Here is a 12,808-nt window from a genome sequence, read left to right on the forward strand (position 1 = left end):
CTCTGCAAAGGGTTAAGCATATTATTTATGCTTTAATAGAAGTAATTTGTCATTTCCAAAGCAACCTGAGGTATGAATTTCTTCTGATCTGATAATCTGAAGTCCTTGTATTGACAGATACTTCACCCTGTTGTAGGTTTATTTTCATGGTGGAGCCCACAGCACAGTTGCATTTATGTAATGCAGAACTCTGTTAGTGCTCTGTAGTTCTGTGAGGTTACAAGCAAGGTGTAATATGAGCAAATGTGCAAGCATGAACGGCATGTTTACATATGCGCATTCATCAGTACGTCCTCTTAAAATACACTCCGGTCTCCTGGACACTCTCTGCGGATTCATGCCATATAGAATTGCTACAGATTACTGATCAGCATATTTTGATGATTAAAACGGAGGTACTTTGTCTTTCAGTAGGACTATTACTGCTTATAAATACAGGCAAGACATACATTTACATTTAGTCAGTTAGCAGACACTTTTGTCCAAAGCAACATACAAATGAGGACAATAGAAGCAATCAAAATCAACAAAAGAGCAATAATATAAAGTAAAATAAAAAATAAATATATAACAAGTCTCAGTTAACCTAACGCAGTACACGTAGCAAGGTTTTTTTTTCTTTAAATTATATAATAAATAAAAAGACTTGCGTTTGGAATCTTACAAAATCTTACTTGGATAAAATTTCTGGTCTACTCAGTTTCAGCTGAAATAAGATGCTGCTTTTAGTTAAAAAGGGTATAAATGAAAAAAAAAAACATTGTAGAACAGACGTGTTTGAAAACTCCATCTCGTTCATGTGTTTCTAGGTCTGTTTCCTCCTGTTTGCAGTGCTGTACATTGTGTCGTACTGCGTCATCTCACGCTACAAGAGAAAAAGCGGTAAGTAGTTCTGTTTCTGATTAAACTGTTGCACTATTTAAATGCAATAGTATTTATAATATTTACTATACTATATTAATGTAACTATATTAATGTTTAATATTGATCTATATTAATATTTACTATTTATAGCTTAATAATTCCTGTGAGCTTCTCAGATTAAGTTTAGATCAAATTCCTAGGTGACAAATGGACACTTTGATTGATAGCAAGTGTGCTTGCTTGCACACTTTTAAGGGGTTTACACCTTTTAGAACTCTAAAGCACCTTATAGTGCACTTCGTTTTGAGCATTTTCCAACTCCATAACATAAGGCACTGCCACCTCCAACCTTCCTTGCACAAACAGTTACGAGGACAAATTTAGTTCCTGATCAGGTCATGTCCTCCCATTTAAAAGTAGCATAACTAACGTCAGCTAACCCCTGTGGAGAGCTTCGATCGCAGGTGAAAGTAGGTTGTTCTTAAGCCTCCTGTCGCTATAAAAGTACAGCTGAGCTGGGCTGCTATTGTGAAGCATGAGTCTGTAAAGCTCTATGGCCTCATGTGGAGGCTTTTTCAAGGGTCTGAATATTCAGTTGCTGCAATTTTGTAATTAGCTTTCTATTCATCTCTCTCGTACCCTTTCTTTTCTTTCTTTTTTCTTTAACCTGCTTTGACTCTTGACAGCCTCCATCTGGCCGGTTGATTGTAAAGGTTTATTCACGCGTTTGTGATTTTATGATTAACCGGTATTGTTTTCCAGTAGCTTTCAGTTAAATGAAGAGAGATCATGCCTTAGACTTATTAAACCATCTGTCATGGTTCTGTGTCCTCTGTAGCTGAGGCTGTTTGTATTACAAATTCACAGTAAAGAACTTTATGCTGAATTAAAATAAAACAGCTGACAACGATTGTCAGAGCATCACAGCACTATAAACACAGAATGACTTTGAATCTCTGTCTGCTTTATTTGTTTGATTTTATATCGTTCTCTTATGCCAACAGATGACCAGGAAGATGAGGATGCCATCGTCAACAGAATATCGTGAGTTGTTTGATACTGACCATATCGGGCATGATAACAAGTACAAGTTCTTTTTAAAGTGCATTTAAAGGGTCCAGTTATATACAACTTAATATCAGAGTGTCTAACGTTTTCTTATAAAATCTTCCACTGTACCTTGAATTGTAGTCACTTTTGTTTTCTTAATGTAACACCATATTATTATATCATTACATCACAATAACTGTGAAAATAAAACTGATTAAAACTCATTAACATAATAATGTATAAAAATGACATACTTTTCACTAACTTTTTACTTTGTTTCTGTTTTTTTTTTTCTCAGTATGTACCTGTGTACATTCACACTGGCAGTGTCTGGGGGGGCTGTCCTTCTCTTACCATTTTCTATAATCAGTAATGAGATCATGCTCTCCTTACCAAAAAACTACTACATACAATGGCTCAATGGATCCCTCATTCATGGTCAGTATCACACCTTTTTATTTTGATTTTATGTTACTTAACAAGTAGTCTTACATAAGGCTTTACACTATTGTCTGTCATGCATTAGGTGACATTCACAGACTGTTGTAGAAATTAACGTTGCTTTTGTTCTGCTAACGGTTTACTTTGTTCTTCCAAATACGCTTTACGTTATTTGTCCTTACCTTGGTAATTTTAATTTAAATTAAAAAGTTTCATTTGAGTGTTTCTTGGAGATTGTTTATTAAAATGATGTACTGCATAATTTATACAGTATTTGATTTTGTTGCTGAGGCCATACTATACCATTTATAATAATTTCAATACAGCTGAAATATTTTTCTCCTTAGCTTCAGTCATGGCCACAAGGTGGTGTCATGTGTTTATTTTTTGTGTCTATGTTTCTCTGTTAAACTAACATTTTGAGAACAGTTTTTGGGTTAGAATGTTGGTTAAAAAATTTAGACTGGAGGTTTGATTCTTTTTTTTAATTTATTGGTTTTGGAGGAAAAATCTATGCAAACGATTTAAACGTGGTAAACCAACTAAAACTATTATTAAATTAGACAAAATGTTTAATGAACAAGGCGATGGGGGGATTGTTTTCCAGTTGCTGTTATTACGTAAAATTATATTAATAAGGTTATTTTTTTTTTAACTTTAAAGTTGAATAAAATGATTTATCTTTCTTCAGGCCTGTGGAACCTTGTGTCCCTTTTTTCAAATCTCTGTCTCTTTGTGCTGATGCCTTTTGCCTACTTCTTCCTGGAGTCCGAGGGCTTTGCCGGTTCGAAAAAGGTATGTGGTTATGTGTGTTTGTGTGTTTTCTGCAAGCTTGAGGCTTTGTGATTATGTTATGTATAGGACACATAAGATGCTAAAAACATTTTTACACATTTGTACAAACCAATACTCCCAGGTATGTGCACTTACTCACCCTTGCTTGGCCAAACACGCACACACACTGTTTTATGTGTGACCCTTTTGATTTCAGACACTCCCCCACCCTAAAAAGATAAAAGTTCAAAAGCAGAGAGTTCTTAATTCTACAGCTCATTCAACCTTATGTCATTAGTCACTCAAACAAGGGTTGTCACCGGTGCTCATAGAGACCGTAAACCAGCAAACACTCACAATAGAGTGTGCAGATGAAAATGAAAGGGTGGGAGGGAATGCATCAAGTTGCCCTCTGTCTTACTCTCATCACAGTTTGAAGTCGCTCCTGGTTTATGTCCCTTCTGGCAAAGCTACATAAAGATTAGTTGCTACTGTAGTTTATGGGGGCTGCACTCATTTGTACGGGAGCGAGGTGTACTGCTTCGTTTTGTCTCGTTTGAACCATGACTGTTTCTGGCCATTGATCAACCAGAAACGCAGGAGAGAGGGAAGCACTGCTTTATGTTGGCCTACACGTCTCAGAATGACCGGCGTAACGTGTGTGTGTGTGTGCGCGTTTAGCGAAAGAGAGGAAACGATCAGAAACTGCCGCTTGTATGAAAGCCCCCTGCTGATACAGGGAAGGGTTAAGTCGTCAACCGTAGAAGCCCATAAAGGCAAGATTTCATGTTTTCTTTTTAAGTATAAAGTCAAATGGCCTGCTTGTGCCAGTCTCCAGGTTAGATGGTTAAATGGGGACGTATATATGGCAAATTACATTCAGTAACTGGAGGAAATGAAACTGGGTAGTTTGTTAAAAGCTTGTGAGAGCTGTAGCTGGTGAGTTTTATGGACCAGTGTTTGTATTAGTACTTCATCAAATGTAATAAACAAAACCAAAACTGGACTGCTTTCTCTCCCTCTTTCTCGCTCTCTCTAGAATTCATTGGAATAATTACAATTTTATTATGTTTTTGAAAAAAGTTTCTTATTCTCACCAAGGCTACATTTATTTGACCAAGAATACAGTAAAACATCAATATTGTGAAATGTTTGCAATTAAAAAAAAAAAAAAAACTTCTATGTTTGAGTATATTTTATATGTTCTTGTGGCAAAGCTACCATTACTCCAGTCTTCAATGTCACAGCATCCTTCAGAAATCATTCTAATATGCTGATTTGGTGCTCAAGAATATTTCTCATTATCAATGTTGAAAGCAGTTGTGCTGCTTAATACTTTTGTGGAAACTGTGATACAGTACCATTTAAAACTTTGAAGTAAAATAAGAAAGAAAAAAAAGAGGCAAGAAATAACACTTTTATTCAAAAGAGATGCATTAAATTTATCAAAAGTGTTAGTAAAGATATTTGCAATGTTATTTTCTTTAATAGTGTATTTAGTTATTTTTAAAGCAATGTTTCTTTTGAACTTTCTATTCATTAAAGAATCCTGAAAAAAAAAAATGTTTCCACAAAAAAATTAAGCACTTTGTAACTACTGAACTGGATGCTTCAGCTTTTTTCAACATTGATAATAAAGCATATCAAATCACAAAATAGCATTAGAATGATTTCTGATGTATCATGTAATCATGTGAAGGATGTGAAAAATTGATCTTTGCCATCACAGGAATGTTTCATTTTAAAATAGATTCAAATAGAAAACTTTTTTATTGTAAAAATATTTCACAACATTACTGTTTTTACTGTATTTTTGATCAAATAAACACAGGCTTGGTGAGCATAAGTGACATTTCTTTAAAAAACATTAAAGATTTATTTATCTCATTTAGATTGCTCTTTGAATGCACACACAAAGCTTGTAAGGGTGCTCTGGATAGACAGATATGTGTGTGCAGCCTGGGCCTGTAGTTCTGATTTTATCCGACAGATGGCAGGATTATGATTTCAGCAAGAAAGAGCCTGATGCCCCAGTCAGTGTAACATTAAAAAAATCCAATGAGAAGGTCCTTATGGCCTCCTAATTCTCTACGATGTACATGGAGATAGCACTACTAAAATCTATTGGTTATTATCACAGAGTGCAAATGGACATCACCTAACTGATTCCTTAGGAATGACATGTACCTTGAACATGCTAAAAATGATCGCATCTTTCTGTGTGTGTTTGTGTGTGTGTGTGTGTGTGTGTTTGACAGTCTCTTCCTTTGTAGTCTGTCCACAATAGGGCTGATATTTATTTTTGAGATGTGATTCTGGCTCCCAGGCTTTACTTGCTAAGGCCGTGACACTGCGTATTTACTTTTCAAGCTCCCCATTCTATACCCGTTTCTATGACAACATATGAGTTTCTCTATTTTGACGGAAAAGGAGCAACACTGGATTGGATAATAGCCTCCATAGTCAAGCCTTAGAAAGCGTGAATGTTTGTTTACTTGAATGCAAATGAATGTGTGTGTGCACCGTTCAATACCATCAGCACTGCGACATACTAGAGGGACTTATTAGATTGACTGTTGCACTGGATGTGTTTTAGTACTTTTAAAAATTATTGCCTGTTTGCCTTTTCTATTTCTTTCGGAATCATTTCTTATTTTTATCACTCTTTTAAACATTTTCTTGACTTTTAACATCCTGCTGTTTGTGTTCTTGACAAACCCCAGATTAGTTCAGAAGCCGTTCTCAAAGGTCTTATTTGTTAGACACCTCATGCTAACAAGAAAAAGATGGTGACACTGTAGGAAGAGGGATAAAAAGAAAATGAAACACACCCACAAACTTCAAAAGTACTGAAGTGCCTTCCTTAAGTCATATATCCTGTGTTCTCGTCATTTTGACGGGCTTCTAATGTATTAGTCAGAATGGCACATCAATGGCTTGTGTGTGTGTGTGTGTTGATACAGAGTGATTCATGTCCCCTGTGTGTTCTGCGCTCTGTTTTGTGTCTCTGACACTGCTTTCAGTGTAGCAGGCTTAAAAAGAAGGTAATGACTACTGTTCATGCTAAGCCTTTATTGATGAGAGTCAGTTCATGGAGAGGAAATCATAGTGGACAAGTCAAATACACTGCATGTTTGTGAACTTTTCAAATTTTCAAAGATTTACATTTTGTTCAAACTCTTCCTGCAGTCAAACTCTTTGGGAAAATCTCTCTTTCTGTTTTCCTTCTTTAGACTGACATGCACTAAACATTAATAACACTTAAAAGATGTGTCTTTATTATAATCTATTTTTGCTTGTTACACAGACATTGATTTGGAGAATGAGAGAGCAGTTTGTGACCCTGACTGAGGCTGTGTAAGGTCAGGGAGAGCCCTCTTAGAGTGAATCAGACTAATAAAACTCGAATAAACGCAAACACTCACTTTTCCAACTATATCTCTCCCCTTGTCTCTCTCACACATACATACATTTCTTCAAAGTCAACATGATATTAGCAGCTGTCCGATTAGAATATACTGCAATGTGTGTGTATGTGAAAGAGTGAGAAAGAGAGAGTGTGTGTGTGTGTGTGTGTGTGAGAATGGACTAGATGCTGAATATTTTAGAGTTGCTATATTAAGCAGTGCTCACATTTAGATGGGCAAGAGAAGAAGAGCTCAAGCCATCTCTGGCTTTTCTGCCACGTCTCTCTCTTCGTCTTGGCTGTATTTGTGTTCTTGCTTCCAAATACATTGAGAGGTCTCTACTAGTTACTTTAGCAAAATACCCTTGTGACACCTTTGCATGCATTGTTTTTTTTTTGCAGATTTTCCCTGTCATTTATGGACACAGATTCTTTAAATGCACTAATTCACAGTCTAAATATCAAAGGTTCAAATCCGTTGAGGGGAGACTGATATGAGGCACATGTTGTTCATCAGGAAGTCACTTGGAGGTGCTCTAGATTCTCTTAATATCAAGAAGAACTATTAATTACTGCACATATACAAAGTGCCTAATGGATTGAGACAGACCTGTTTAAAGGAATCAGGGAATGTAGACGCTTGAAAATGCATGAAAGGGACAGTTGAAGGGAAATTATCTTCATGGTCGTGTATTTTTTTTTGGATTACATATTTATTACTTATAAATGTTGTACATGCTTGTAGTTCAGTTTGTCACTTGTATCTACTGTCATTGTGAATGATGGATATACACTGCCATTCAAATGTATGAGATTGGTAATATTTTTAAAGAAGTTGTCTCTTACGTTCATCAAAGCTGCTTTTATATGCTTAAAATACAAGAAAATATTAATATAACGTATTAGTACAATTAAAAAAACAGTTTTATATTTTAATGTATTTTAAATGTAATTTAAAATGTAATTTCAAGATGGCGCCTCTTTGTTCGGACGCCGTCCAGGTCGCTCCGCTAAGATTGTGTTTTTATCTACTTTTTTACTTAGTTTTACTTTCTGTTTTTACACATCTCACATCGGCACTGATCACCTATAACAAAGAAACACTTTTGGACATTGGAAACCGCTACACCAACCTGTTCCAGGACACTTTATCCAGGAATCCAGCATGGCCTCTGGAGATTCTTCGGAACGAAGAGATGAACAATAACCCACTGAGGCGACGGATCAAGAAGCACCGCAGGAAACGCGCTGGGATTCGAGATAGATTCAGGAAAAGGGCTCACAGTCCTCCTCTTCCGAGCATTCTTCTCGCAAATGTCCAATCCTTGGAGAATAAGATGGACGATTTTAGAGCCAGGATTAATTTCCAACGGGACATAAGGGACTGTAACATCCTTTGTTTGTCAGAAACGTGGCTTTCGTCCATGGCCCCGGACACTGCTGTTATGCCAAGTGATAACTTCTCTGTTTTTCGGACGGACAGAACAGCAGAGGCTGGTAAATCCATGGGTGGAGGAGTGTGTTTCATGATTAACAAGAAATGGTGTGATCCCAGGAATATCTCCATTCTGTCGCGTTCCTGCTCGCCTCATCTGGAACATCTTTCCATTTTATCTGCCCTGGGAGTTTTCATCGATCATTGTTACTGCTGTGTACATTCCACCACAGGCGGACACCGGCTTGGCTTTGTCTAAACTTCACGATGTGCTCAGCGGCTACATTAACAAACATCCTGACGATGCCTTTATCATCGCGGGGGACTTTAATAAAGCTAACCTCAGACGGGTCATGCCGAACTTTCACCAACATGTATCCTGTCCAACTAGAGGACCAAATACACTGGATCATTGCTACACTCAGTTCAAGAATGCCTACAGAGCCCGTTCACTTCCGACTTTTGGGAAATTGGACCATGGACCATTTGTGCTATGCTCTCTGACGTGCAGTAAGAGCCGCTAAACACAGATACAGAGAGAGAGAATTGAGTCTCATTTCCAGCTCAATGACTCTCGACAGATGTGTCAGGGACTGAGGACTATCTGTGCCTTCGGAAACGAATCCTCCGCGGAGGTGAGAGCAGATCCATTGCTGGCCGAACGAGTTAAACACCTTCTTCGGCTGCTTCGATTGCAATGGTGGCGGCGCGTCTCTGCTGTCCAGCGCGTCAGGAAGCAGCAGGCAGAGCAGCGATGATCCTGTAATCACCGTGTCGGAGGATGAGGTTCGGAGGGCGCTAAAGAAAGTGAACGTCAAGAAAGCAGCCGGACCTGATGGGATAACCGGCCGTGTTCTGAGGTCCTGCGCCGATCAGCTCGCTGGTTTGTTCACTTCTATCTTTAATGAGTCCCTTGCTACCTCCGTGGTTCCCACCTCATTTAAAAAATCTGTCATAATCCCTGTGCCTAAGAACAATAAACCCTCTTGCCTGAATGACTATCGCCCAGTTTCCCTCACATCTATAATCATAAAGGTTTTTGAGAGACTTGTAAAGAGCCACATTTGCTCCTCCATACCTGATACTTTGGACCCTCTTCAGTTTGCCTATCGCCCAAACAGATCTACGGACAATGCCATCTCTCACGTCCTCCACTCTTCCCTCACACACTTGGACAGCAACAATGGGAATTATGTAAGGCTGCTATTCATTGACTATAGCTCAGCTTTCAACACTATAGTCCCCATCAAGCTGGCATCTAAACTCACAGACCTCGGCCTAAACTCCTCACTCTGTGACTGGATTCAAGACTTCCTCACCGGCAGACCTCAAGTGGTGAAAGTTGGCCAGTTCACCTCAAACTCCATCACCCTGAAAGTAGGAGCCCCACAGAGCTGTGTCCTGAGTCCCCTGCTCTACTCTCTCTACACGCATGACTGCGTGTCCTCTCACAGCTCCACATCTATTATCAAATTCGCTGATGATACTGCCTCATTTCCAACAATGATGAGACCGCATACTTGGATGAGGTAGAGAGACTCACATCATGGTGCTAGGACAACTGTCTCTCTCTGAATGTGGGCAAAACTAAAGAGCTGATCATGGACTTTACAGGACAGCAGCAGCCCTACTCTCCTCTCAGGATCAGTGGGACCCCTGTGGAGAGGTGAGTAGCTTCAAGTACCTCGGTGTACCTCGGTGTTAAGAAAGCCAGGCAAAGACTGTACCATCTGCGACAGCTGAGGAAATTCAGGGTCTCACCAGCAATCCTGAAAACTTTCTATTCAGGGACCATAGAAAGTGTATTGACCCAGTGCATCTCAGTGTGGTATGGAAACAGCTCCAATCAGGACTGCAAAGCACTACAGAGAGTTGTGCGCTTAGCTGAGCGCATCTCAGGGTCTGCTCTCCCCTCTCTGCAGGACATCTACCTCAAACGCTGCAAAAATAGAGCTGTCAAAATCATTAAGGACTCAAATCACCCTGGTAACCATCTATTCACTTTGCTTCCATCTGGTAAGTGCTTCCGTAGCCTGATGGCAAAAACTGAGAGACTTATGAGGAGCTTCTTCCCCCAGGCCATCAGGCTCCTAAACTCTAACTCTGTGTCATAACATAACTTGACTCCATGTTAACATCACTATATCAATAAGCTATTCATATTTTTTTTCTACCGCATATTGCTGCTATTTAAATACCCTGTACAACTTTTTTGCACATTCTTTTGCACATTCCTGTTATTACTATTTATGTCAACAACATACTGACCTGCACATTTATATTTATATATATTTTTTTTATCTTTTATCTATTTTATTCTTTTTTTTTTTTTTTTCTACTTTTCTTTTTTTGTATTCTGTACAATTGCACTGTCCTTGGAGCGGACCTGACTTACATTTCACTGCTGGTTATACTCTGCATAATTGTGTATGTGACAAATAAAAATCTTGAATTAATTCCTATGATGCTGAAGCTGAATTTTTAGTGTCACATGATCCTTCAGAAATCATTCTAATATGCTGATTTGCTGTGACTTTCTTATTTTCAATATTGAAAACAAATTGTGTTCCTTCCTAATTTCATGGAAACCATGACATATTTAATGCATCATTGCCGAATAAAAGTATTAATTTCTTTCCAAAAAAACTTACTGACCCCAAACTTTGGAACTTTTGGCATTTGTGTGTTTCTTGCAGTTTACAAACACTTGCAGTCACCAACATCAATATGTGGGTTCAGGGGGAACAAGTAAATCAGGAGTGGAGTTAAATGCCACACATATGGCACTTACTGACCCAGAAAAAACTCCTAATAGTTTCCAGATGAGCCACTGGAGTTAATCTCAGACAGTAGCAGTCACCTTTTTCATTTTAGCCACAAACTCTGACCGGACATGGTAATAACTGTTCATGTAAGTGTGTGTGTGTGTCAGTGAATGAGAGAGAGGAAGGTCATTAGTTTCTTTGTGCATCTGGTGACCTATTGTGTGTGTGTTTTGTATTGGGAAGGTGGCTTGACATTGAGTCAGTGTTATAGGGAAGTCCCGGGGCTTCCAGAGCTAAATTTTCAATTAGAGCCTCATTTACACCTGCTGATCTGTGTGTGTGTGTGTTTCTGAATCACTCTTGGCTACAGCCGTAAGTAAACCCGAAAACATTAAAGCGGGTGTTTGTTTGTTTCAGGGCATAAAGGCTCGAGTGCTGGAGACGTTTGTCATGCTCTTTCTGCTGGGTCTCCTCATCCTGGGCATTGTATGGGTGGCGTCCGCTCTCATAGACAATGATGCCGCCAGCATGGAATCGCTCTACGGTTTGTCTCTTAACCCTCCTCCTGCAGATGTGGATGCATGCATGTGATGTAATCCGTTATGTATTGACCTGTGGTTTATTACGCCTGTCACGTTCTCTTGGTCTAGATTTATGGGAGTTTTATCTGCCATACCTCTACTCCTGCATCTCTCTGATGGGAGGCCTGTTGCTGCTTAGTAAGTTCACATGAAACTGTGCTGTCAGTGGACTCTATGCATGATCACTTTTGTATTTAGCTTTCAGTGGATGCTGTAACTTTCAATGCAGTGAAGAGAATGAAAATTAAGCACTGTCTTATGAAGACCTTGAAGTTGGACGGTTTTTAATATGTAACCAAAATACAACGTTAAAGGGGTGGTTGATTGCGATTTTCTCTTTTTTAACGTTAGTGTGTAATGTTGCTGTTTAAGCATAACAATATCTGTAAATTTACGACGCTGAACGTTCAATGCAAATGGAGAAATCGTCTTTTAAAATTTTGGCAGTTTAATGCCTACAAAAACGACTGGTTAGGGACTACAACGAGTTACTTCTTGGGTCCGATACGTCACGGACCCAGATAAACCCACGCCCCCAGGTACACGTAACAAAGGGGGCGAGGCCATGCTGCGCTGCTTTAAAAAAAGAGGAAGAGAAAACTAGGGGTGCACGTAAAAATCTATTCATATATGAATCGCGATTCTGTCTTGTAACGATTCTAATGGATTCACAAGTTTCAAAATCATATGTTTTAAAGCAGTGGTTCTTAATACTGTTACTCGCGTCGCCCTGCTCTGCATCTCTCTCTCTCTCTCACATTCAGATCGTCAGATCAGCTCCAACAAACCGTTCCAATTATACACTTATTTTCACATAGCAATGAGAAGCGTTATACATGGACGTGCGTGCTGTTGCTGTGCTGTATTAAGGCTTTAATTAGGATAAAACCATATATTAAAAGCTAACAGAAGCAGTAGCACTTACAAATAACAGCGTATCTAAAAGTATGAACCAACAAAAACAAAAAAAAACATACCATTAAAAGCCATGCTTGCACAGGTTCTGTCCGATCCTCTTCACTAATATCCTCTGCGTCTCATTCGGGCTCAAATTGATAAGAAATATACATGTACATTTAGAAAATTAGAATATCATGGAAAAATTGAAACTTTCGAAATGAAATTTGAAATGAAACTTTCATATATTTTAGATTCATTACATGTAAAGTAAAACATTTCAAAAGTTTTTTTTTGTTTTAATTTTGATGATTAGAGCTTATAGCTCATGAAAGTCAAAAATCAGTATCTCAAAATATTAGAATATTTACATTTGAGTTTCAATTAATGACCATCCCTACAGTATAAATTCCAGGTATCTCTTGTTCTTTGAAACCACAATAATGAGGAACACTGCTGACTTGGCAATGATCCAGAAGACGAACACTGACGTCCTCCACAAAGAGGGTAAGTCACAGAGGTCATTACTGAAAGGTGTGGCTGTTTACAGAGTGCTGTATCAAAGCATATTAAATGCAAAGTTGACTGGAAGGAA

General features: G+C 38.5%; 1 protein-coding gene across 1 annotated transcript in view; it reads left to right on the top strand.

Moving 5' to 3' along the window:
* The window catches only part of LOC306876294 (limb region 1 protein homolog), a 37,517-nt gene that overhangs the window by 1,859 nt on the left and 22,850 nt on the right, over positions 1 to 12,808 (top strand). Inside the window, exons 2-7 of the mRNA XM_079427362.1 lie at positions 810 to 882; positions 1,869 to 1,908; positions 2,213 to 2,352; positions 3,047 to 3,150; positions 11,153 to 11,279; positions 11,386 to 11,454. Coding sequence (XP_079283488.1) covers positions 810 to 882; positions 1,869 to 1,908; positions 2,213 to 2,352; positions 3,047 to 3,150; positions 11,153 to 11,279; positions 11,386 to 11,454 — 553 coding nt within the window. The remainder of the gene's footprint in view (positions 1 to 809; positions 883 to 1,868; positions 1,909 to 2,212; positions 2,353 to 3,046; positions 3,151 to 11,152; positions 11,280 to 11,385; positions 11,455 to 12,808) is intronic.

This window comes from Barbus barbus, assembly GCF_936440315.1.
Source record: "Barbus barbus genome assembly, chromosome: 1".
In the NCBI taxonomy this organism is placed as follows: domain Eukaryota; kingdom Metazoa; phylum Chordata; class Actinopteri; order Cypriniformes; family Cyprinidae; genus Barbus; species Barbus barbus.